This window comes from Thalia democratica, chromosome 8 (assembly GCF_965202585.1).
Source record: "Thalia democratica chromosome 8, ktThaDemo2.hap1.1, whole genome shotgun sequence".
Lineage (NCBI taxonomy): Eukaryota > Metazoa > Chordata > Thaliacea > Salpida > Salpidae > Thalia > Thalia democratica.
The window spans coordinates 16,995,540-17,023,418 of NC_139172.1; the positions used below are offsets into that span (position 1 = coordinate 16,995,540).

General features: G+C 26.0%; 3 protein-coding genes across 3 annotated transcripts; 1 reads left to right on the forward strand and 2 right to left on the reverse strand.

The window, feature by feature from the left end:
* Nucleotides 1-1,983: 1,983 nt before the first annotated feature.
* On the reverse strand, nucleotides 1,984-6,015 carry LOC145842808 (uncharacterized). The gene is made up of 3 exons (XM_082950291.1): nucleotides 4,317-6,015; nucleotides 3,984-4,156; nucleotides 1,984-3,225 (listed from the first exon to the last, which is right to left on the reverse strand). The coding sequence occupies exons 1-3, from the start codon at nucleotides 4,636-4,638 to the stop codon at nucleotides 3,058-3,060; spliced, it is 663 nt and encodes a 220-aa protein (XP_082806417.1). The 5' UTR covers nucleotides 4,639-6,015; the 3' UTR covers nucleotides 1,984-3,057.
* Nucleotide 6,016: 1 nt separating this feature from the next.
* LOC145842807 (amyloid-beta A4 precursor protein-binding family A member 1-like) lies at nucleotides 6,017-8,154 on the reverse strand. The gene has a single exon (XM_082950288.1). It carries the CDS (start codon nucleotides 8,121-8,123, stop codon nucleotides 6,384-6,386), a length of 1,740 nt encoding a protein of 579 aa, XP_082806414.1. The 5' UTR covers nucleotides 8,124-8,154; the 3' UTR covers nucleotides 6,017-6,383.
* A 14,785-nt stretch (nucleotides 8,155-22,939) lies between these two features.
* On the forward strand, nucleotides 22,940-26,065 carry LOC145842742 (uncharacterized). The gene is made up of 4 exons (XM_082950221.1): nucleotides 22,940-23,181; nucleotides 23,763-23,874; nucleotides 24,490-24,574; nucleotides 25,701-26,065. The coding sequence occupies exons 1-4, from the start codon at nucleotides 23,146-23,148 to the stop codon at nucleotides 25,807-25,809; spliced, it is 342 nt and encodes a 113-aa protein (XP_082806347.1). The 5' UTR covers nucleotides 22,940-23,145; the 3' UTR covers nucleotides 25,810-26,065.
* The last annotated feature ends 1,814 nt before the right edge of the window (nucleotides 26,066-27,879 follow it).

Below are 27,879 nucleotides of genomic sequence, written 5' to 3' on the forward strand. Positions count from 1 at the left end.
ACAGATACAAATTACACCTTAGGCTCTAATTTTATATTGAACAAACATATTTACGTTTTTTTTTGTATTACATTGCATTTTATGTACAGTACAGCTTTTAATGTAAATGTATACTAAGAAAAAAATATATATACTTTTATTTCCCGTTAATGACAAAATTTATTTTAATTGCAAACTCGTCAAAAACTTTTTTCATAAGGCTTTTTGAAGAAATTAGAAAAGCTATCTTCCCCTCCGACAAAATTTACCAAAAAAACTTCCATCAAATACGCCTAAGACCTTTTTCTTCCTCTTCATCATCAACACCATAAGTTTGAAACTATGTCCTTAAGGTCCCCCTCCCTTTCATATAGATTATGACCCCTAAATATCTGAAATTTGTCTTAATACCTAGTGTAAGTTTCAAATTATAGCTCTTTTACTTCTCACTCCCTCCCCTTTACAGCTTATGACCCACTTTGGGTAATAGAAGTTAATTGCTTGTAGATGACAGTTTGTAATGTAGTACATGAAAGCTGTAGCATTTCAAAAAACGCCTGTTTAGCGACAAATTTTACTTACTCATTTCTTGCTTTAAACCGAGACCTTAATTTGATTGCATTTTTTATTAGATTTTTGAATTTAGTTTTGTGCTTACTTTAAAATGATACTATTTTCAGGACATCTTAGATTATTAAATTCCATAGAAATTAATTTTTGTGCAGGCAGTCGCTGTTTTTAAAGTTAAAACAAATTAAAATTTTGTACGAATTTTTCTCAAGACTTTTTTTTATATATTTACCGCAATGGCTTTATCATAGCTGCTTAAATAAGGTCTAAGTTATTCATTTTAGTTTTTATACTCTACGTAATGTATCATAAAAAATTTGTTATTTAAAAACTTGGTTTTAAAATCAGAAAAAATTTTTATTTCAAAACTGAAATAAAAGAACTATTGTACAAGATTTATAACTCTTACCTTTATTTTTAAGCATGATTTTTGTATTGACTTTCTGTAACTTATCTTAAAACATAGTTTCTTATTCAGTATACAATAGGTTTATATATAACAAAAGTAAATTTTATTCAAAATGTAGTTCAAATAAAAGCTAATTTAAAAATCTATCAAAGTTGGTCTAAACCTCCTTGAATAGGAAATAAAGTTTTGAATAAAATCGATAATTGTAAAATTTTTTGAAAATAAAATTTAAATGTAGCCCAAGTTAACACCGCTTGATGTTTCATAAATATTTTGGAAAATGTTTTTCAAATTTAAAGTGGCAGCTTTCTAAACCATTATTAATTCATACTTCTTTTTATATTTAAAAATAGACTAGCTTAACCACATATTTATTAATTTTACGTTGTAATAGCTTTAGATTAGTAAATTGAATGACAAAAGAAAAGCGCTTAAAAGTTTGGTGTGATATACGAAAGAACCTTTCGGTTATAGGGTTGTACACCACATGCTTTTACAGTGCACAACTTATTTTGCTATTTTATCTAGTAATAATTTGTAAATTTCGATATTATAGTGTAGGGTTGGACCCTAAAAACGTATTTGATTTTGAATGCTTCATTTAAATATAGCAGGAGAAACGTAAGTGGACGAGAACAAAAGGACTTGATCTATTTACGATTTTTGACAAAGCCGTCTTCAGTCATGGGAAGGACAACACTCTCCTATATGGTTAAATTTTTTAAATAAAGTTGTTTATTTTGGTAATCGAACGCTCATATAGCAATATATATTACCTTAATTTGACAACGTTTTAATACTGGTTTAAAACTAACTATTTTCTTGTATTTATTATTGACACACTCACATATTAACTATTTTTTTTATTATTTGTGTGAACGTACATATAGTTTTGAACTTTTATTTAATTTTTGTTAATAACAGATATTTGAAATAAATATGTTTGCAATTTTTAATAATAACAGATATTTGAAATAAATATATTTGCAATTTTTAGAGAAGTTAAACATTAGACAACACATAATGTATTTTTTTAATTGCATGTAAAGAGTTTTAGCTTAGTGATTAAGACAAAAATGTTAAAAAGTTAAAATTAATTTAAAAAAAACTTGAGTGAAATAATAAAACCTTTACTTAACTATACATTAATACCTGAAAACCTAATGTATTTAAAGAGTTATTTAATACAAACTTATAAAATAGTTTACGCCACTTATTCGCTTTGATTATGTTTTTTAATTGAATTAAGGCCAAAGGGAGACAGGGGGTTAAACACGTTTTTTTACAAAAATTAAGTTTGGCTTTTATATGAAAGCTCTTAGTACAAACAAGCCAGTTTTTATAGAATTCAAAAATATCATTTAACTTTTGAGATATTTTATTTTTTGTAAAAAGTTTTTGATACAAACGTATGGACCGCAAATTTTTGGGGTCAATTTTCTCAGAAACTTTAAAATTTACTAAAAATCTATCCTCTCCTTCATTTATCAAGCAATCTTCTTCAAATTTTCAGGAAATTTCCCTTATATTAAAAGAAAAAAAACTTTATTTATGAACTTTAATAATTTAAAAAATAAAAATTTTATCCAAAAAAAAAAAAAATGTTACAAGTTTTTTTTTTAAGTCTAAAGTAACGTTTTTTTGTTATTGTAAAAAGATTAGACTGTGGAAGTTTGAAGAAGATTGCTTGAAAAATGTAGGAGATAGATTTTAAATAAAATAGTTTTTTTTCGCTGTTTTAGTTTTACTTTCCCATAGGTAACCTATCATGCGCCCCGACTTTGACTGGTCATTCAAAAATTAATTTGAATGTTTTAAAACAGTAAAAAGGATCTTGAAACTTAGAAAAAACTCTATAAAATAAGATCAACTTGTAAAAAACATGGCCTACCCCCCTATGGCCTTAATACAAGCGTTTCTTTCTTAAACATGTTATTTACTAGACTTAGCAGTTTTTTTCGCTTAACATTATAAAACAATAGCTCAAAGTAAGCTTTGTAAAGTATTTAGCTATACTTAAACTAAAGAAAATAAACAAGTTAATAAAAACTGTATACAGACTTAAAAACTAACAAAAAATTAAAAATTTTCAACTGTTTTTATTTAAATGATTGTCTTATAGAGTCAATAGCATAATTTCTTTTTTCATTTAGCTCTTCTAACAACTTTTTTTCTTCCAGTTGCTGCCTCTGAAAGTCAACAATAACCTTTCTTTCATCTTCTTCCAACGTAGTTTGCATGTCTTCATACGTATCTTTAAGGTCAACCTTTAAAAATTTATTATATTTAGAACTAAATAAGCACAGAAGCTTAAAAAAAGTTTATTCTGGTGAAAATCATTATTAAAAAGCAGTATTCATACTTACAAAAAAAAAAGACTGTTAAACAATTAAACAAAAATATTTTATAGTTGTTGCATTTAAATATTTAAAATTATATCAATGTAACTAAGATTAATAATATACTACAGTAATAGAAATTGCTTTCATAAAAAAAAATTATCAGCAAGTAAATTATATAAACTAAACATGGAATGATTTAATAAGTAAATAATTTTAAACAATACTATAAAAGATAATTTTAAGCTGTTATTAAAAATCAGCTAGTACAGTGTTTATTATAGCATGGTCACTCATTTATTTAAACGAAAAATAGTATGTCATCATACACTAATTTGAGTGACTTCTAACAAGCTATTACTAAACTTGAGTTTACGGTTTAATCAAAAAAAGGTAATGAACTAGTTACTTTAGAAATTATAACAGCTAGGTAATTTGTTTGGCTAATACTATATTAGATTTTCCTGTTTAGTACTATTTAACTTGTGTCTCTGTTTTAATATACACTCTAATACTAAGTGTACAACAAACAGTATATTTGTAAGTTAAAACAACTAAAAATGTCGTGATGTTATAAAAGTAACAAAAATAGCTTTTATTTTACTACCTGCTATAAAGTATATGTATTATGTACAAAAATAAATACTTTGTCATGTTGTATATAAAAGGCATTTACGAAAACTTACAAAGTCTGGTATTACTCCATATATAGACAAGAAATAAATTATTACTCCAAACACTACAACGGTACTGAATAGTGCAAACTCTGGAGTTTCAGTAAATTTTCGAGGCTCCTCAACTTCGATTTCAACTGCTTCTACAGTGAATGAGTAAGACCTTCTGGTAAACTGCTGTGCATCTGAATTAGTTTGTTTTTCAGCAAATGAAAAAACATTAAAACAATAAAAAAAATTAGTCTAGATTATTTTAGGAGTTTACGATGCTATTAGTAAAAAAATAGAAGAACTTTATAAGTTAACAAACTTTTTATTCCAGAGATGAACTAAACAAACTAACACCTTCGTCAGCATCGTTCTCAGAACACTTTTCATTTTTTACAAAATCTTCTTCTATTTTTTCTAAAATTTGTCTGTACGCGTTGTGTATACGGATGAAAACTTCTTGGGCATTTTTATCCGGATTGCGATCCGGATGGTATTGTTTTGATAGCTTGAAATACGCATTTTTAACTGTCGACTCATCAGCATTTTCTGGTATGCCGAGAATTTTGTACGGACTGCTGTGAGAGCTGGTGAACCTTCTTGGAAAGTTAAAAGTACCAAACAAGTTTGATTTTTTTTGCAAACAAAAGCATAATCTATTGCAAAAATTGAGAGTCATGCTAGATTCTTTTCTAAACAAAAAACAAAATATTAGTAACAAAAGTCTTTTGTTTGAGATGTTTTATAATTTTTAATTAAACTTGGTTTGTGTTAGATTACACCAATAAACTATTACGTTCTTACCAAGCATTTCTACACTACATTATTTTAAGGAATAGAAAAAGGATTATCTACTAAATTACTTTTTATCAGTTCAAAATTTTATGAAAAAATAAAACTATTAAACTTAAACAACTTAAAGTTCGGTGCACGACAATTCAAATTCGGACAACTCAAATTCTTAAAAAAAAACCTTCTAAGGACCTAAAATCAAAATGTTATGTATATTTCAAAAAATTAAATATATGTACGAAGATCTTCTTAATATCAACAAGCCATTTTTTATTATTGAACATTTGAAGTATTTTTTGAGATATGGCTAAAACAAACTGAAAAATATTTTTAGTAAGTTTTGAAAATGTTAAGAAATATTTAAAAATTTGTAAAAAAGAAAAAACTGCCTGTAGATATTGTTAAACCCTAAAAATTTATTTTTTAATTTTTCAAAAATTCATTACTTTTTGAGATATGGTCTGTTAATATTATTTAAGAAATTGAACTGTCAGAATTTTAATTGTACGAATTTGAATTATAATGTAGTCCTTAAAGTTATGTGCAAATATATATTGTTAAATTTTTATAATTTAGGAAACTATTCACAAATCTCAATTAAAACATGATAAAATGTTAGTTTTTATTTACTTATAAAACATAAGTATAAAAGTCTTTTTGAAAAACATAAGGTAAAAATTAGATAAATGTTATCATCTAGATTCTAGATCTATCTAATAAACCTTTATAATTTTAAAGCCAATATTCATAATAATTATTTAATATATATTACATTCACAATCACACATCTACTCCGCGAAAATGCTCTCAAAAAATTAGACTGACCACAAAAATTGATTCAGACAGTGTATGACGTACAAATTTGAAAATAAAATTATTGCAATATTACATTTTTAAATTATTTTATCTTTAAAACTTTGCCTTATCAAGCATTATGTAATAACTCAAACTAAAAAAGTAATAATTAAAAGCAAACAATGTTTATTAAAAAGACTTGTTTTACGGTTAAAGTTTTAAGATTAGTGCTTTCTAAAATTTATTTGAATATATAACTATATAATATGACTATGTTTTATTTCAACTGTAGCTAAGTTATATTTTATCATTTAATTATTAATAAAGTAACTAGCAGCACGAACAAAACATTTTAAAACTAAAAATGTTAAATCAATTAAATTTAGAATGGTGAAGAATGTAGATAAACAATCAACATATAAAAAATGGTGTATACAAATTTTATATAACTTATGTTTTGAAGACTTTAAAATTATGTATATGAAACAGTTACAAAATTGTTAAAATTTTAAGAAACTTAACTACTTTAAACTAAAAAAAGTTAATTGTCATTCAATGTAAAAAAAAATACTACAAAACATAACAAGTTTAATAATGTACAATAAGAAGCATAATTTGCAATAGTTTAAATTATAATATTTTATTTCTTCATACACAATATGAGTCTAATAAAACGTGTAAGGTTAAATTAAGAGTACTAAAAGAAATAAGGTGACCATTTAAACATTGCAAGTCTGAACATTGAGCTTTTAAAGTTTAAATGTACTTGTTTAACAAAAAATACTCAAAAAGTTTTTATGAAATCAAAATTAATTATTTAAATAATAAATGAAACATTTATATGTAAATGGGAGTTTCTTGTCCTGTTAAAAGTCTAAACATCGCAGCAGGCATTGTTTTCATCTGTATCTCACCAACAGATGTGACAAGCGTTTTAACAATCTTATCATGCTCAGTAGCAACAACACTTGTGCCATTGATCTCAATGATTCGATGACCAACTCTTACCCCACCCCTTTCTGCAATACCCCCTCTCATTAAGCTACAAATAATTCCTTCTTGGATTGAAAAACCAAGCTGATAGTCAATATGAGGACGCTTGATTATCACTGTGACTGCTGGAGGACATGAAACTATTTTAAAACAAGCGATAGTTTGAGATCGAATATTTTTAATTATTTGCTGGCAGTTGTTTAACGGGAGTCCTACCAAGCTTGTGCCATTTACACTTATTATTTGGTCACCAATACTCAGCTTACCCGATTTTTCAGCAGGTGCTCCGTGCTGCAAGTTAGCTAATATCACAGTTGGCACAATTGAGCCCCAGCCAGACTCAACTATTACAACTCCGAGTGGTTCTCCTTTCTTTTTGCTTACCCATACCTCTTTCATACTCTTGTCCTTTGTATAATGTTCCAGGTCATCATGATAAACATCGTCCAAAAGCTTGTTGTAATCATCACGTGAAAGCTGCTGTGATTCAATTCCATTTGAAATAAGAAAATGCTGGTAAGCAACATTAAAAGCTTGTCCAATGGCTTGAGCCATTAAAGGGCAGTTTTCACTTGAGAAAACATGACAAATTACTTTACCTTCAGAAAGGTTTTCATTGCTCAAACTATTTTTAATTTTCTTTCTTCTTGCCATGACCACTAGTAAGTTACCTATATCTGCAATGTAAGATATAGTCCTCAAAGTGTGTTCCATCATAGTTTCCTGAGTTTGAAGATTAAGAATTTTAATATAATCTGTTGAGACAAAAAGATCGATTTCCACGTTTGGTTGTGACTCATTATCAGGGGACTTGATTCTGTTTACAGCTTCATGTGCTTGCATCATTCTCACCTGTCTGTTTGCATTACGCTTTGACTGCAGCTGTGTAGACCCAAGATAATTTGCAGAAAAAATTATACCTTCTATCAAATCTTGTGGAACGCAAGGGCCTGGAGCGTCAATCAAACTTAAATCAATAGATGAAGAGATTACATCATTAGGTATATCTTCTAGTTTTTTGTTTAATGCAGATACTGATTCACCAGAACCATCATTCTCTTGTGAAACTTTTTCTTCTTTTGTATTTTGTCCTTCTAGCTGTTTAGAAGTAGACTCCTGTTTAATCCACAACCTTTCTTTAACTTCACCCTTTTCTTCTTTACTTTCTATTTTTATATTCTTGACTTCTTCAACTATTTGATCAATTTCTTCAGCTGTTGGAGTATGACTGGCTTCTTCAGAATGAGAGATTGGAGCACATGTGCTAGTTTTGGTCATTAAATCAAATTTTGGAAAACTTTCATTACTGCTGGTCACATGTTCATCTACTTTCGTTTCACTTGTCTGCTTTTCAGAGTTAACCTCAGAATCAATATTTATATCATCACTACTACCAATATCCTGTTCTATACTATTCCCGTGTAGGTTTTCACCTTCAACAATAAGATTTTCTTTTGAAATTTCTTTAATTTCTTCTTGAGTGTTCACCTGCAATGACTGCTCATCTAATTCTGCATGACTTATTTCAGAGGTAGATGCTTCATTTGTACTATTTTCTTCTGGATTATTCAAAGATTCAGACATTATTTTTTGGTAAATAATTTTTAGAATTCTTAAAACTGTAATTATTAAAAAAAATTAAAAAAACATTAAAAATTAATCTTTCAAATAATTCTGTTAAGAACCAAACTAGTTATATTAATTACAAGTATTTATTATACATTATAGTAAATTGATAACAATTTTGATAGAGTTTAAGAAACTATTTTCGACGTGAAATATAAGAATTAAACATGATTTCCACAGTTTAAAGCAAATTTAAATTTGTATGGTCATAAAAATTTACTATTCTAATTTATTATGTAAAAGCAAATTCGTTGAAACACATGTATCTGTATAAACTTATAAGTTCATATAAATTTACCTTTAATTACTTATATAATACAGTCTTTATGGCCAATAAACATACTTTAATACCCTAAAATAAGCTAAGCTAAAAGTCAGTTGCCTTCTTTGTTGTGTATAAAGTCTGTTCAAGTATTATATATACCATTACTAAAAGTTGTAAATGTTTGTTTAAGTCATTCAATTCTATCTATATATTTTTCAACTATACTAAAAGTAAATAAAAAGCAAAACAACTTTGTCCGGATTTACTAAAATATTAATCTATTAGGCAAAGTCTTAAAATATTTAACTAACACAAATTCAAGTATTTATAAAATTCTAATATATTTATAAAAAACACAACATAGTTCTATTTATAGTTGTATGATACACCAGGAACTGAAAAATGTTTCAATCTTTTCTAAAAAAAAAAACCCAAACAAGCATATTTTAAAAATACACAATTATCTAAATAATTACCTAACTACTAGCTTTGATTACTCGGATATACAAAAACCATACTTAGTATAACTTATTGTACAAAATTTTATCAAAAGAAAAATAAGTGCCTTGTTATTAACACTATAAGCATAAAAAAACTAAACAAAACAATCATAACTAAACAGCTTTAAAAACAGTAAATACAAACACAACAATTTTAGTATTTCTTATTTATATAAATATAAATTTACATCACAAAAAAAGAAAAAAAAACTTTATCCATGTACTCTTACTGTATAGATAATCTAAAAAAAAAGAAGATTTTACTTACAATTTTTTTATTAAAAAACTTAAGTTCAAAATATTCAGATAGAAAAATTAGTTTTATAAGCTTTAATATATTTTTGAAGCAACTTAAAATTAAAAACTAATTGTTTCTAATATTATCTTATTTCATTTTTATTTAGAACATATAATCTTTTATAAATAAAGTCGCATAATACTTTAAAAGGTATTTTGTAGTAAGTCTAAAATCAGAAAAAGTATACATTCATATAAAAATTAAAAAATAGTTTATTTTTATAAAAGCTTATTTTTAATAATATACAAAATTGTGATAAGCTGTTTCGTTAACATATTTAAATGTTTTTGAATTAATAAACTGTATTTAAATAATTAAAAATCTTTTAATTATTCAATAGCTTATATAGAATGTTCAAGCTTATTGTATAGAAATTGCCCAAGTTTTACAAATCAAAAAGATGATCTATTTTTTCATAGATTTAATAAAAAGAACTAAAACAACACTCTTAAATATTTTTTAAAAGTTCATCAGCAAGACTATTTTCAAGAGAACTTTCATTACTATAAGTTGTATCATCTGTTTTCTTAACTTGATTCGTTTTCAATTTAGCTTCAATTCTGTTTTCATGTTCTAAAATTTTTTTGAAAACTTCAAACTCATTTACTGAACATTTTGCAATGGATGAGCAAAACTTTTCAGCTGATGAGTTAAGTATAGAGCTTAAACTTGGATTTACCTTTTTTTGAGTATTATGCCTATCAATTTTCAAAAAGAGCCCTCTTCTACTTAAAAAGATGTGGCGATCATGAAAATGCTTTAATGAAAACCTCATTACTCCTGAGTTTGCTACTGCTTGTTCGTCTACCTGACCCATTTCGTAGTACAAATAGTTTACCTTGTCAATAGTTTCAACAACATCATCAGTAAAAACATTCGGAGACCTTGACAGTAAGTTTTTGATATCTGATGAGGTAAACATTGTATTACTCAAAATTCTACTGACAATATTGTCAAAATGCTCGGTTTTGAAACTGAGTAGTTGTACTTCTGGTTTTTTCAGTAGATATTCCAAGGAGCTATAAGGATAACCATATACAGAGTGTAAGTTATGTAAATTAGATTCAAGTTCTTTTGGTTCAATTTCAAAAAGTTTAGGACAGTTTTGTGCTAAGCACTCACCTACAACTTTCTCATCTAACCCATAATTTGAAGAAAACAGTTTGATAACTTTAGGATTGTCATTTTTTATGTGGACAGTCTGATTTCTACGTTTAGAAATACTAGTTAAGTAAAATGATAAACATCCAAGAGCATATGGTTCATTTTTACAAGCCATGTAATAACTACCTTTAAAAATAAGAGAAGCCTTTTTTAAATAGTTTATGTTGATCATTTTTGTTTATCAAATAGCTGAAAACAAAATTATATTTTTAGTTATTTTCTTAATACCATTATAATATACTTCCTTATAAATACAGTTAAGGTAAAATTTTCTTAAATCAATCTAAATAGATCTTTTATTGTTTTGACAAGCTGTGAAAGCAAAATAAGAAGTAACAAAGTTGTTTCATATATTAAAACTAAAAACACTAAAGACAAATTACATTTTGAAAAAGTGACATACTAAGATCAGCTATTTGAATGAACCTATTTTAACCTAAGACTTAAGTTATATAAAAAACACATATACTAAATTAAAAACAGTAATGTTTTTCCGCTGACTATAGTTTTATTTTTAAGATGAAAACAAAAAGAATTTATTTTATATGAAATGAATCATTACTTTTTGCGCATGAAATTTTGAAGTAAAACATAATGATGAGGATGTTTTAAATTATTTTCTAAATTGTTATTAATTTAGGAATTTGAAATAAACAAAAAAATAATGTCAACTATAGTCTACTATATATGAAGATCTTAAAATATACGAACAACTATAATTAAATTTTCGAATAATTTTAAAATGTTACATGTGACACATTATTGCAAGTTAAGGAGCTATAACTGAAAATAAATAGTTTTTTTTATGTAGTTTGTAATGGATAAATAAATCTAATTAAAAAACTATCTAAGTTTTATGTTAAGTTAAAAAAAAATGGCTTGAGTCATCCTGAGTCTTTATTTGTTTAATTTTAAACTAGCCAGAGTTATCCTAAATTTTCAAATTTTTAAAAATATCATTAGTTGTCCTGTGTATGTGCAAATTACAAAAACACCATTTAAAATTGTGTGCACTTGTTATATGTTTTAAAATAACCAATGTAAGAAAGATTTTACCTTTTTATTTTTAAAATGTTTTTCTATCTTAAGTTTATTTAAGCTGCTAATTTTACAAGTATTGTTAAAATTAGCTCAGTTTTGTTGTATCATGGCCATGAACCATGGATTTTTATAGTTAGGTGTAGTATCAACTTAGTCTGATTTTGAACAGAACAGCTACATATTTTTAGAGTTTTTTTAAGGATTAATTAATTTTATTAACGGACAACTGTCACACAAAACTATTGTGCAGAATTTAAGACAACTTTAAGATAGTTTTACTAAGGCACCTCTTGACTTTAAGTAACTTTCTATCACTTTTTAATTTTCTTAATTTTTTTTTAGAAAATCATGAAGTACTTCTGTTAACTTTGTAAGTTGTCTTCAAATTTTGCAAATTGTGTTTTTTGACAATTTCGACATATAAAACAATTTTCAACTAAAAACTCAAGTTTCATTTCTTGGGTCCTATATAATTAACATTGGGGTTGTTTTTAGAAAATCAAATCTGCTCAGTGATTCTTTTGTATTTAGCAAAAATGTGCAAAACGTTTTTTTTGATGTCTTCCAATTATAGAAAAGTTCTAGATAAAAACATAAAGGTTTAATTTTTATTAGCTACCTAACAATCACTGACATGGTCTACTCATCTTTTTATTTTTATAAAAAACTTCACAGTGAGCTGGCAAGGGAACATTGTCAGTTTGAGTGACTAAAAAAATAAACCAAGAGTTTTGTTTAATTGTTGAGAGCTGGGCTTCTTTTAAGAACTGGGTTTGGTTCTACTCTGCTTTAAATATGTTAAAAGTTATGTAAGCTTAAATGTAGCAAATAGTACATTGTTCTTTTTAAATATTCAAAGAATTTATACTTTTTAAAATTAACACTAAACCAAAGAAAATAAAAAACCTAAAAATTTTGTCAAAATCAAAGCCTACAGCAACTGCTAAAAAATACTTTAAAAATCTATATAAATATTTTGTAGCCTATTTATATACCATTTGCAACTAAGTACGCAGAGGTTACTCATTTTTCTTTTATATTTAATTTAACAATTTTTTAGGTTTTTATTTTCTTTGGTTATTTAAAAAGAAAAGTATACTATTTGCTACATTTAAGCTTACATAAATTTTAATATATCTAAAGCAGAATAGAACCAAACCAAGTTTTTAAAAGAAGCCCAGTTCTTCTATTGAAAGTGGATGCAGTAATTTAGCAAACCAACATGACTATTTTGCACAAAATGACTTTAAACGAAGTGTCACTTTTGCACAAGCAGTCAATTGTGCACAAGTAGTCAGTTTTGCACTGAGGGTCAATTTTGAATATGTAAAAGTTTTGAATAGGTATCACTTTTGCACAAAGCTTCATTTTATGCTTTAAGTCACTGCTACAATTGTCAACCCCTGCTCACCAATCCGGCAGTAGTAGCTTATTAATAACCAAGACTAAGGTGTAGGGTTAATAGTTATAGTAAACTAGTGTTACAACTTCTCTCCAAGCCAACATGAAGAACTGCTTACCAATTATCTGAAACTAAGTTTAAACATGTTCTAAACTGTTGCTATGAGAAAGTGTCAATCAGTGCAAAAAGGATGCCATGCAAAAGTGACTCTAACCCAATGAGCTAAGATATCACAGGCCTTGTGCATGCTTTTATTAAATACTTATTCATTCTTTAGTCACTCAAGAGTTAAAAACATCATTTAAATTTACTGTAATTTTCTAGCCAGATTTTTAGGAAAATACAAAAAAAAACAAACAAAAATAAAATCAAACTAGCCCGATTTAGCTAAAGTTTAATAAACTTAAATATAGCATGAGTGTGTTGCAACCCTGTCATGTAGTAAACTATTTTTTTTTTTAAACTTTATCAACAACTTTGCAAAAAAAACCAAACAGTGATTGTTTATTTATGTTAAACATTGGGTTATTGAGTATTTTACAAAGACAAAGTAGACTATTATAGAAATAGTTTATATTTTAGCTAGATAATGGCTAACAATTTTGTGATTAGAGTAAACTAAAGGATAAACTTTTAATCTCCAGCAACTTGAATACATTACTGAGAAGTAAAATTCACAAAACAAAATATTAAGTTAAAGTTACTGCACACTAGGGTGGATCTGTTTCCCCTCAAAAATGTAAATATTTGAGTAGCACAATGATAACTTTTTTCAGTGTAGGGAATTACATAAAAATTCAACACAAAAAGTATTAGCTTCCTAGCTTTTACTACTGTGGTGCATTTTAATTGTTTCTAAAAACAACCCTTATGTAAATTATATGTGACCTTAAAAGTTCAATCTTCAATTTTTTAGCAACAATTTTTTGCACATGTAAGTTCATCATAAAAACACATTTGTGGCGTTTTAAGAAAATTTGAAGAAAGTTTTATGGAGGCATTTTCTAATTTTCTGTAATTTTTCATTATTTTAAAGATTCTTTGTGAAAATCAAGAAGTTTCTCTGTCAAAATTTCTTCAAATCTTTTTTAAACGCAAATAACGTGTTTTTGTGATGATTGCTATGCGTAAAAAATTTGCAGCTAAAACTTGAAAGTTTAATTTTTAAGGTTCAATACAATTTACAAAAGGGTTGTCTTCAGAAAAATGTAAAGCTTGCAAAGGAGGTAAAAGTTAAAAAGCTAATGTTTTTTGTGTGGTTTGTTTATGTGATTCCCAAAGTTAAAAATAAATTCCTTGGAAACTCAAGGGTTGGGGAAACAGATGCACCCTACTGCACACTTGCTTGTGAAAATTTGTACATATGCTAGTATTTTTTAAGCAGTGTTGCCATGTCTTTAATGCAGAAAAGTCAGCCTGAATGACCAAAACTAACTTGAGTTTATAATTAAAATAAAGTAGTATGAGTCAAAAACAGAAAAAAAATGTTAGCTACCTAAAAATACAGAAGTAATAACAATAGGACTTTAAACACGCATTAAGGGCATAGGGGGGATAAACACCCTTTTTTGGTTTTTGATCTTATTTTATATATTTTTTACTAAGCTACAAGATGCCTTTTACAAATTTAAAAAAATTAAATTAATTTTTGAGATATAGCTGTTCAAAGTCGGAGGCAACAATGGGATCCTTATGGGAGGAGCAAACTAAAACAGGAAATAACTAGAAATCACTAAAAATCTATCTTCTCTTACGTTTTTTGAGATAACTACCTCAATTTTTCAGGAAATGTTCCTTGCAATATTAAAAAAATTGTGTCGGAACAGAATTTGAAAAATTAAAAAATAAAAATTTTATAAAAAAAAAAAAATATTTTTAAATTTTTTAAAAATCTAATTTTTTTATCCTCATTTTAAAAAATTTAACTTATTTTTTATATAAAAATTTTATTTTTAATTTTTTTCTAAATTCTATCTGACAGAATTTTCTAAATATATCAAAAAACATTTCCTGAAAATTTGAGATAGTAATCTCAAAAATTGTAGAAGATAGATTTTTAGTGAAATAGTCTATTTTTGCTGTTTTAGTTTGCGCCTCCCACAAGGAACCTATTGTTGCCTCCGACTTTGACCGGCTATATCTCAAAAGTCATTTTGAATTTTTTTAATCTGTAAAAACCATTTTGTAGCTTAGTAAAAACTGTATAAAATAAGATCAATAACCAAAAAAGGGTGTTTCCCCCTTTATGCCCTTAATCAACAAAAAAAGAGATTTAAATATAAGAAACTGGGCTGCTGGTGGTTTTTGGAAAACTTTCTCCATTTTTTCAAAATGTACTCCAGGTTTTTAAAAATACATGTTTTTGGGTATATTTTTAGTTTAAAATCAAGTTTAAGGTAAAAAACTGTGTAAAATAGTATAACAACATTTAAAAAGTAACTGTAAACCTACTTTAAATGTGTTTTTCAATAATTTTTTTTTAATGAGGATAATTTTTTTTTATGGTAGAGTTTTTGTGTCAAATAAAATTTTGAATACTTAACATGAAAACAGTATTTAAAATTTCAGGTTTTTTAGTCATGTTTGTTCCAAATTCCAGGTTTCCAGGTTTTGTTGCAAGAACTTTAGGAAACATATCCAAACTATCCAAAGATTTTCAAAACAGTTCAAATCAGCTTAAGTTGGTCTTGTAACAAACCAGAGATTTGAGAAAAGCTCAAATCTAAGGCTGTCATATTAAAAACCTAAGCTATAATTATAATCTAACTTAGCTACTTTTTATATCCCTTGGTTAAAAAAAGTATACTTTTAGAACTGTGAAAAGAGGTTTATATTTACTTTGGTAGAAGTGAACGCTGCAAGATCTTAAAGTTAAATGTTGTAACGTCAAAACCCATAACAATCACATATATACAAAAATAAAAAGAATATCCTACAAATGAATTGTTGATTTACTTCTTACTTGGATTGGTGAAAACTTGCTTAGTGTCAAGCTTCAGGGTACCCCTGTACTTTAAAGGTTTTAATTTTGATTTTTAATCTCATTTTATGAGTCTTTTACAATTAATGAGCCACCAAAAACTTATTATTCAGATATACAACTTTGTTCTACTTTGTTTTCAATAAATAAGTGTTAATTTATAAAGGTGAAGAGCAATAGTACATGATGTAACTTAATTACTTGACTTTTTTAAAGCATTTTTTGTTGAAGGAGGTAAATTAAGTACTGATGTTTTATTAAAGTAAAAAATAAATAACTTGTGCAAACCTAGTTTAGTAATTGTTTAGATCATCAACAAAACTTTGCTTAGCTTTAGTAATATTTGTCCTGGGCATGAGTTAAACTGTTCTGGTGTATGACTCGATAACTGAAAGGTTTATTTGTACACCAGGTCCTTGGACCAAACTTTTTGAGTGGTTTTTTCTTCAATAAAATATATATTTTAAAGTATACATTACATTACAATATAGTTCTTATTTTGAATCCGTTTGAAATTAGTTACTTTTTGCAACTCAGTTCTACATTGTATTTTCTATATAATAAAACAGAAATTACATTAAAGTAAAGCTTTCCTGAATAACTTTTAATTTTTCAATTTTTTAGTGAATATCATTTGTTATTATTGGAGAAATATTTAAGTGTTAAGTTCGTTTTAGGGTTTTTTTGCTTTTAATTAGGTAGCTTCAAAAACCACGAGCACAACCTTACCTCGTTTCGTTTAGTTAACAGTTTGCCTATATCAGAATGAATTTTTTTTTTCATGTTATTTTAACTTTTGTTCAAAAAAAATCTTATTTATATTATTATTTGTTATATATGTTGGTAATGGTATAGAATTATAAAAAATTAAAACATTATATATAATTAAATAAACCTCGGTTTGATGTATGCAAACTATTTAAAGACTTGAAGCTTCCTCTTTAATGTTTCCAACGGCCAAGATACTAACTATTTTACTAAATTTTCATGTTTATAACTACTTTTAACTGTAGGCTTCGGGCATTTTTTAAAGATTAAGTTTACTAGTTAAGACCTTTGATGTGTAGTACTAGGGACTAGGGTTGCTTTGCCAGCCAATCCCATTGTTATTTACTTTATTGATAGAAATTACTTAATTGCAGCATTTCAAGTTTAAACAAACGAAAATATTTTAGTGTCAAGTTTTGAGAATTAATTTTATTTCAAAATCCTGTTCAGTTTTCTATACTATGATTTATAGTCTATGAGTGTTTATATCTTTAAAGATATCTTCAAAGAAGATCTATTGGGTAGCTTGAAAATTCTGCAAATCTATAGCATATAAGTAGCAAATCATGTTGCTGAGTCAGCAAAAAAGCCTTTTTCATGTTATTTTAATTTTAATCATTAAAACTGTACTTTTTGAACTACATATTTTTTTTGGTAAGATAGGCTAGGAATAAGGCTATAATTTTTTTTTGTGCTGACTTAGCAAAGTGAAAATGCCACTTTTATTCAAATATTTGCATGATATTCAAGCTACCAAATCTAGATCCGTGTTATTGTTCAAATATTTGTATACAAGTCATTAGAAAAAACAGTGTACACAACTACAAATTAAAAAAAAAAGATTTGACGAAAATGGCTTTCAAAATGTTTTAACGATCGTAAAAATATCCCCGTACTTACAACTAAGTTTAAATGCTTAATACAAAGTTTTTGAAAGTGTATGAAATAAATTATAACAATCAATTAAAAGTTTACAACTAGTTTGCATCAAAGATCAACTTGAAACTACTTATCAGTGTCAAACTAAAAAATTACTTAGAGATCTAAGCAAACTTACTGCTTCAATGGTTATAAAACAAGCTAAATTCAAAATTTGATAACAATCAAGTCCACATGAAGAAAGAACAAAAGGCCTTAAGACTGATTTCACATGACACATGTAATAAGAACTTTAAAACCTTTCTAATAAAGAGAAAAGGAACAAAAGGTAAGTTCTCATCAGACCAGCTTCCAAAGTGACTGTCCAGGTTCTCTCTGAAATGCAAAGCACTTATAAAGATGTTAATAAAGTTTAACTTGTAATACAGCTTAGTGGGTGTTTAAGTAGATGTGGTGTCTTTTCCAAGCTTAATTGCATCAAAGTGGACTTTTTGACATTTTTTTTCATTTATTATATCTTGAAAAAAAAATCTTATAGTTGAAAAGTAAACTAAAATTAAGGGCATAGGGGGGAAAATCACTTTTTTCACAATTTAATCTTATTTTATAGAGTTTTAACTAAGCTACAACATCTTTTTTACTGATTTAAAAAATTCAAAATGTTTTTGAGATAATGCATTTCAAGGTCGGAGGCAACAAAGGTTCCTTATAGGAGGCGAAACTAAAACGGCAAAAAAAGACTATTTCACTAAAAATCTATCTCCTCGTACGTTTTTTCGAGACAAATACGTCAAACTTTAAGTAAATGTTCCTTCCAATATTTAAAAAATTCTGTTCGAAGGAGTTGAAAAAAAAAATAAATACAATTATTATTTCAGTTTTTTAAAATTTTCTCCCAACAGAATTATTTTAATATTGTAAGAAACATATCCTGAAAGTTTGAGGTAGTTATCTCAAAAAACATAGGGGAAGATAAATTTTTAGTGATTTATAGTTATTTCCTGTTTTAGTTTGCTCCTCCCATAAGGAGCCTATTGTAGTTTCTGACTTTGACGTGCTACATCTCAAAAAATATTTTGAACTTTTTAAAATTTGTAAAAGGCATCTTGTAGCTTTATTAAAACTAATTAAAATAAGACTCAATTGTAAAAAAGTTAATTACCCCCCTACGTCCTTAAATTAAAGTGTAACATCTCATTTATAATTTTTTTTTTGATGCAACTGAATACAAAATAGACATATCAAACTTTTCAAAGAGACTAGATCTTTTTTTTTAAATAAATTTTTCTATTTAGTAGAAACAACAGTTTTTGTTTAATACATTATTACATACTAAGATGTTTTGTATCTATGTTGAAAAAAGACAGTTTTTATAAAGTATAAGTTTAGTGAGATAAAATATAAATAGTGCATAAATAAATATCTCGCAGAATTTTTTAATCTAGATTTTGGTGAAAAAAAAAGATTGTCTAAATTAAAATAAGATATAACACAAATCTACCTGCAAATATCAGTTTATAACTAAAATTTAGGTTACTTCTGAAGTTTTGAAATAAATGTTATTTTGTCCTTTTGATATTATTTTAAAGCTATCCACACTGTAGTTGTCAATCTAAATTATTAGTCAGAACTTATCTTTTTGCTGAAAACTACTTAAATTTTTTCTCCCTACCAACCTCCCTTTTACTGTTTGAGGCTCTTATTTTGATGAGTAAGTTTTTTTTTGATTATTTTCAACTTGGTTTATAAATCTGATTATTGTTTGATAATTTGAATAGGAAATTTAAATTTTAGTTCATATTGTTTTTTTTTATGTTTTACAAAAGTGCTCAATTTTTTTTTCATTAAAAATAACATTGGATCTTATATGAAAACATAAAGTACACACTAAAAGCCAGTTTTTATAGAATTAAAAAATATTATTTAACTTTTGAGATATTGTAATTTTTATAAACAGTTTCCGATACAAACGTATGGTTGCCACTTTACCTTGAATCCTTGAATTTGATAATTTAGGCAAAAAAAACCTGGAAAAACCTGGAATTTTGAACAAAAATAATAAAAAAAAACCTGGAAATTTAACAATTTTCACATGTTCAGTAGTAAGAGTTAGGTTTTACTCAAAAAATCTATCATATAAATAGAAAATTTTTGTCATCATCAAAAATTTTTTTAATTAAAAAACATATTTGAAGTAGCTTTAAAGTATCTTTTCAATGTTTTTATACTATTTAACGCAGTTTCTTACCTTAAACTTAATTTTAAACTAAAAATAGACCAAAAATGTGTACTTTTAAAAATCTAAAAGAAATTTGGTTACCTGGAAAAAAAAAATTGAAAAAATGAGTGACAACCCTGTTGACTGCAAATTTTTCAGGGTAAATTTACTTGGAAATTTAAAAATTCACTAAAAATCTATCTTTTCTTTCATTTTTTGAGCTAGAGACCTAAAACTTTCAGCAAATATTCCTTTTATAGTTTATAAGACTTTGAAAATTGGAGTTTTAAAAATTATAAAAATTTAAATAAAACAAAACAAGAAAAAAAAAAGTTTTTTTTTTAATAGAAATTTTATTTTTCCAAAAAAAAACCTGCATTCAATCTTTTTAAAATTTAATAACACACTTTCTGTGAAAATTTGAAGAAGATTAAGGCCATAGGGGGGGGGTAGAAGCCATTTTTTGACCAAAAATAACATATAGACTTATATTATTGTAAATTTCATAATCTTTCAGATGCTTTTTTTAGATTTTAAAAATATTAAGTAACTTTTTTTTTTATGACCGGTTATATAAAGGGTAACTTTAAAGCCGTTTTTCTCAAGTTTTTAAAAACGGGCTTTAAAATCTATCTTCTCCTTCATTTTTCAAGCAATCTTCTTCAAATTTTCAGGAAATGTTTCTTACATTATGAAAAAAAAAGTTATTTGTGAATTTTAACAATTTAAAAAAATAAAAATTTTATGACAAAAATTAAAAAAAAAAAGTGATTTATTATCAAAAAAATTTTTTTTTTTCAAAAAAAAGGTATTTTTACTTGAAATTTTTTAAAGTCACAAATAACGTTTTTTTGTTATTGTATTAAGAATAGACTGTAAAAGTTTGAAGAAGACTGCTTAAAAAATGAAGGAGGAGATAGATTTTGAATGCATTAGTCTTTTTTTGCCGTTTTAGTTTTTCCTTCCTCCTAAGGAACTTGTTATGCGGCCCAACTTTGGCCGGTCATATCTCAAAAACTAATTCGAATTTTTAAAAACGGTAAAAAGCAACTTGAAGCTTAGTAAAAACTCTATAACATAAGATCAACTTGTAAAAAACATGGCCTACCCCCCTATGGCCTTAAAAAATGAAGCAGGAGATAGATTTTTAGTGAAATGGTCTTTTTTTTGCGTTTTTAGTTTGCACCTTCCTTTAGGAACCTATTGAGGACAACGACTTTGATCTCTCGTATCTCAAAAATACTTTGACATTTTTTTAAGTGGTTAAAAATTTATGATAGCTCAGCTAAAACTATAAAATTAGATCAACTTGTAAAAATAAATGCTATAGACTTTGTTATAAAATAAACCACAAAAGAGGACAGAGACATTAAATTAATTAAACACACATGATAAACAATTTTATCTTTTAATAAAAACCTAAACTAAAAAAGACAACAATAATCTATTAGAAGTACCAATGGGCTTTTTCTATGGTGCCAAATTATGCAACCTAAACAAACCTTTTGCAATAAGCAAGCTTGAATTCGTTATGATATACAAAAGATAGACTTATATAGGGACAGTTGCATTGTCATTATTGAACAAAAAAATAACCAGGATTTTAAAAATATAAATAATTTTATATACAAAAATATCAGATTTAAAACAACAATAGATACTTGTTTGACTACATACAATTTGCTAGATGTAGCATTATACCTTGCAAACAATGAATTCGAACCCTATAAAAAATAGAACACAGAAACTAAGACCATTAACAATAACTCAAACCAACCTTAAATTATTAAAAAACAATTACTGGCAGTAGTTGAAAAGAGACTGGTTAAGTTATCTAAACCATAAAATTTCGATGACAGTATATGAACATATCAAAACGCCTTAGACAAATCAAAATTTAAACACCGATTAGTTTATACAGAAAATATAAAAAAAACAAAAAATAAAAGAAAAATATTAAGAAAAATAGTAGAGCTTAATTCATTATTCTGCAAGTCAGTGAAGACAAACATAGGTAAATATTTTTTGAACTATTAAGCAAGTATTTTTAAGAGAACAGCAGTATAAACAAAACAAAAAAAAATAATTGCAAATTGTCTTATAGTTCCATGAATAATACAGAAATGATAATACAAGAAAAAAACTTAAAACAGTATCCAAAAAAATTAAAAACTTTATACAGTAACAAAAATCACTTAACAATTGCAGAAGCAAAAATCAATGTCTACTTAAAAACAAATGCTTTACCAAAAGTTTTATTTATGAAACTATGTCAACATCAAAAAATGAACAAAACAACCCTTAGCATTGTAGGGTCTTTCAAAACAACGTGATTTCAAAAGAGAGATTTCATAAATTACAAGAAAAATAGTACTGAATTATCAAAATACATTTGGAAATTAAAAACGAAAGTACTCATTATAACATAATCTGTAATACTTGACACCCCCATTAAAAAATAGGAAATCTATAAAAAATTAGCATATCTCAAGAAGATGGAAATAGTGAGGCGAGCGCTGACAGAAGGGTATAATTAAAAGGAACTAACTAATTTGTCCATGTGTTTATTTAAAAAATCTTTGTTTAAGACTTGAAAATTACTTTGACTTATGTAGTTAAATATGGAACCTGATCCAAACAGATAAAAAATTTCAATATCATTAGATTTATTCAGCAAAGTTTGTGATTATGTTATAATATAACAGTTTATTTTAAAGTCATAAATATTCGAATTATGTTTTAGTTTGCTGCTTAATTGAGTTTTCTTTTTAAGTTTATCATCTAGTGGTTTGTAATTATGTTTGATTAATATAAATTAATTTGATAAAATCTTTAGACAGTTTATATGTTTCTTTTAAAAGTTATCTAAGCTTGAAATGACTTTATTTTATTAAATTGCAAAACAGTTCTAATATTTTTGCTAAATTCTTAGTTCTATTTTGTTTGTGTTTATACCTTATGGCCAGTTTTAATTTAAACTAAACCTGATGTCTTTTTATATGTTTACCTTATTTTTCAAGCTTTGAATTGAAAGTTATAGAAAGTTTAATTAATTTTATTAATAAAAATAAAAGTTCAAATCAAATAGTTTAGTATAAGTTTAACCTTTTTAATTGCATTATTACAAAAAATGAGCTATCTTTAATTTTATACAATTTTGCATAGTGTAGAAGTTTTTAATTAATTTACTTTTTTTTATTTTAGTGTGTAAAATTTCTAAAATACTGAATAGATTCTATAATGATTTTTTTAAATTTGATAAGAAAAGTAGTAAATTTAAACATACAAAGAACTTCAAATGTTTTTGTCAAACAAAACTTGGTGAATTCATACTGCAATATTTGCTTTAGTAGCAAAGTAGCTGAAAATCATTATGAAACCCTAGGAATAAATAGAAGTGCAAATAATAAGGAAATAAAAGATGCCTATTTAAAGCTTTCAAAAATACATCACCCTGATAAAGTGATGGATAATGATGTTTCTGCAGAAAAGTATATTAAAGTTAGTTTTTATCACTTAAGTACTCTTTTAATCGTAACTCATTTTAATGCAGTCAAACTACTAAATGGGTTTTCTATATTTTCAAAGTTATGTATAGTTGTATTATTATGTAGTTTATTTTATAAATAAATTTGTATAGTAAACTATAATGTTATTAAATATTTAAAGGGTTAACTTTCTAAAGATATAATTGGGCGAAAAATCAGGTGAGACTTCATATTAAAAATCAGAATTTTTCGAGATTTAAATAGTATCTGGTAGCTAAGATAAAAAGTGACAAAATAACACATACTTATAAAAAAATTAAGACTAGACTTAACTTCTTATCTTGCATAATGAACTAACTTTGAATTATTTAAAAAATTAAGTCTTCTGTTTTTGTGTAGTAAAGTTAATGTCTTGATATTAATTGAATACTCTATTAATATTATGTTTATTAAAAATAATTTAACTTAAAAATATATAATTAAATTTTATAATAGTTTTTCCAAGTGTTTAACCTCGCTACATAATTATACCGTTTGTTAATTATTTAACTTCTAATATTAATATTATTTTAATAAACTGATAAAAAATTGTAGATAAGAGAAGCATATGATACTCTGAGTGATGATATTAAAAGAATTGGATATGATAAAAAGCAGTTTCAAAGTTTAAAACAGCCTTATATAAGAAGAACTAAAAAACAAAAAGGTAATTTTTGAAAACTGTTTTTAATTATTATTAAACTAAAAACTTGTTTTTGACATTTTTGATATTTTAAAGTTAAGATACAAAATAAATTTTTTTGCAAGTGGTATACAATAAATAAAAATCAGCACAATATATTTTTAAAGCTTGTAAAAGTTAAATATTTTGTCTCATTAATCCAATTTGCTGCCAAAAATAATCAATTGTATGATTTTAATAAGTAAGAATCAGCATCTAAAGTAAGCCTCGTCCAAGATTTGTTATACTTCTTTTATAAGGTATTTACATCACAGCTCTTAAATTTTGAATTTGAAGTATTATTTTTGGTTAAAAGTTTTTAAGTAAAACTATACTATCATGTTCAACCAATTAGCTCATTAGTATTGTAATTGTAGCATTACTTATTAACTTCCTTGTTTTTTTGTATCACACCTCCATAGTTGCCATTTGTGCACTATGTAGCCAAGCAATTTTAGCATCTGTATAAATTAAGCTTTCTTATGCCTATCGCACTTACTTGGCAATACTGTATAACGAATATCTAAGTGTAAGGTAGCCTGTAAAACTGCTAGATATCACTATTTTTCACATCTCTAACTGTTAATAAATACTTAATAGATGAGGAATTAACAGAAGAACAAAAACAAAATATAAAAGATGAAAAAGATGCAATGGAAAATATGAGAGGTTCCCCTGTTTACAGGTTAACAGTTGTATATAATTATGATCTAGTCATTTTGCATCACTATCTTTCTTTATTCTCTCAAAGTCTCTAATCAAAAATTTCTATAGCAGAAATTATATAGCTTCAAAATTTTGAGATTAGTTATTTAAAAAATAATTTTTTGTTTAGTTTACAGCTTACAAATATTGAACCATAATGAAAATTATTATCCTTAACTTTTTAGGGATATATTAGGATGATATGGAAATGCGAGCTTCGAGATTTCAACTCAGAAAAAAAAATTAAATTTAAAATATAATAAAAATACCTTATGTATAATTTTAAAAATTTGAAGGAATTTATAAAAATAATTTGTTGGTTTTCTAAAAAAACTGAAAATAATAAAAAAGATATCTCTTTGCTATAAAACTTTACACAAGATATCATGAAAATTGCATATCATGACATAAAGGTATCATGAAAGTTTTTTATATACATAGGCAAATTCATGTTTAAGAAAACTTAAAAAGGTTAACAATCAAAAAACATACGCTATTTCTTTTACTATTTTTGGTATAAAAATGAAGTCATAAGAGCAAAAATCACCTAAAATAAAGCATTTCTAAAACAAACTATTTTGAAAACTTAAAACTTTTTTAAGTATACTTAGTGTAAATAAACTAAACGCTTATACTTTTAAAACTGAAACTTTAATACTCCTTTATTTACTTACGTTTGAAATATGCGTCAAATAAGTTCACATAGTAAATTCTCTAGAGTTATAGCTTTTCGTAATTTAGTTCTAAAACTAAATATTCTTTTTATTAAAATTAAAACTTTGCAAAGACGTTTTCAAAAATAAGAATAGTACAGTTTATTAGTTTTAAAGTTTTATCTAAAGCATATTTAGGGCTATATAGAACCGTTTGAGCTTTGCCTTTAGTTAATACATACAGTTGTTTTATAAGGATGTAAGCTATTCGTTATTTAGTTCTGAAACAAACAATTCTTTTTATAAACAACTGAAATTTAACGGCCATATAAAAATTATGCGAATAACTTTTATATAAATAAGTGATATGTTTGTGCTAGTTTTAGGTATATTTAAACTTTGTGTGTTTGTTAGAAAAAAAGTTTTTTAAATCTTTTTTTTTTTTTTTTACAGATTATTAGGATATTTATATGCTTTTATAATGGTCACTGGTGGGCTAATGTGGTGGTTGAGCAAAAAACTTCGGTTAAACAATGATGATGATGATGATAGTGACTCGTGACCAATCAGTTGTAACTATGTACTTGGATCATATCTTTAAATTAAAGTAGATAAATTTGAGAAAATAACTTGTGTTGTTTTAAACAGTTAGGAGCAACTTTTTAGAAAATTTTCAATCTTTGAGCTTTCGTTAAAGTTATTAATACTACATAGTATTTTTGTTTTGTAGTTTTAAAATTTATAGAAATATTGGAAAATTATTTCATAATTCTCGTGTTTTTAGTTCTTAAAAAGCACAAGTATTAGTTCAATATTGAATATACGCTTAGATATTTATTATTTTTTTTTTTCATTCAGAACCTAATCAATACTTACGTTTTTTATTTCGTTGTTTAATTTAACGATATAGTTCTTAAATATATAAATAACACTTAGATTCTTTTGTTTCATGAAATAAGTAGTATTTATACTTCAATTTTGTATCGAATGATGCTTGTTTAACATAAAAATATAGATGTCTTAATAAAAGAGTTAAATGTTTTAAACTTAAACACACGAACTGTAATTGAATAAATTTATCAATTTAAATAAATTTAACAACTTTTTATTGAGTTTTTTAATATAGTTTTCAAAATATTTGATGCATACTTATGTGTTTAATAGTAACATTCAGCAATAGTAAAAACACAAGTTAAAGTAATAGAGCTCATTTGAAGTTAATGTCTAACTGTTTGAACATTAATTTTTCTTTGATTAAAAGTTTTAAAATTTTTTGACAAAAATCACTTAAAGAAATTTTTATAAAATTCTTATGAGAATTTCACGTTAAACTTTTAAGTAATGTTTTATATGAATATAGTAAAACTTTTTTAAAAAAACTCTAAAAATATACAAATTTAACTTTTTTATAAAGTAAAAAAAAGCAGTTCATTGAATTTTATGAACAAAATAAATACGTACTTTATTATAGATTTAGTTAAGAAAATAATAAAAAAATTACGTACAAGTTATGCTTGACATAATTTAAACTCAAATGTAAAAGTTTTTTTTTACATTAGAAACAAGATCTTCTACAAAATACTAAAAGCTTAAAGTTTATTAGTTTTGCAGACGTTTCAAAAAATCTTAACTATATTATTTGTATAAGTTAGCATTTAGAATCTTTAGAGACCATTATAGTTTTTATCAAGTTACATAAGGAGGCTCTAAAAACTAGTGATCTCAGGATCTAGTGTCAGGATTAAGCCATTTTTTTTGCTAAGAACCGGATCCGTCCGAATTCTAATTGAGATTTTGCCGGATTTAGTTAGTTTGAAAAGACTCTGTTTTCCGCGATCAGCTTTTTTAGTTTTTCCAAAAATATTCCTACAGCTAATGAATGGAAGCTTGTTAGCCTCCTTAATGAACTGCTCGAACCTTTTTACATAGTAACGCAGCAGTGTAGTAAAATCAACGAATTGCTATCAAGTGTAATCCCGCATGCAGCAGTACTAAAAAAGTTTTTTAATTATAAAGCTAATTGTCCACCAGGTCTAAATCAAAGTAATTCTACAACCTTGGCAGAAAATATAGAACAAGATTTCGAAATAAGGTTTTATACTACTAATAACAGCACACGAATAAACCTTAATGTTAACAACTTGTTTTTACTTACAACAGCTGTTGATCCACAGTATCGACTTGACTTTTTCCCTGCTAATCTCAAACAGAAGGTTGTAAGGCTACTGAAATCTGAAGTAAACAATCATAGTTTTTGTGAGACTGGTCAAAGTGGTCAAGTTCCCCTAGTACAGCCTCACAAACCTAAAGCTCAAATACCTACAAATGATGTTCCCAAAAATAATTTTTGTTCTAATCTACATTTAAATCGAAAAAAAGTGCAAACAATCACGAAAGTGAGCAACAAGATTCAGTTGATCAGGAAATTCAGTCAGAAATAAAGAGTTTTTTGGCTGAAAGAAAATTTATCTACTGAAGCAGTTAAAGAAACTGAAGTCTTGTTTTGGTTGAACTCAAACAAGAAAAACTACATACATCTTGCCATGTTTGCAAGAGGGTATCTTTCGGCAACACCATCTTTTGTTTATTCTAAAAAATTATTTTCGAAGCTGGTAATTTGTACGGTCAAAAG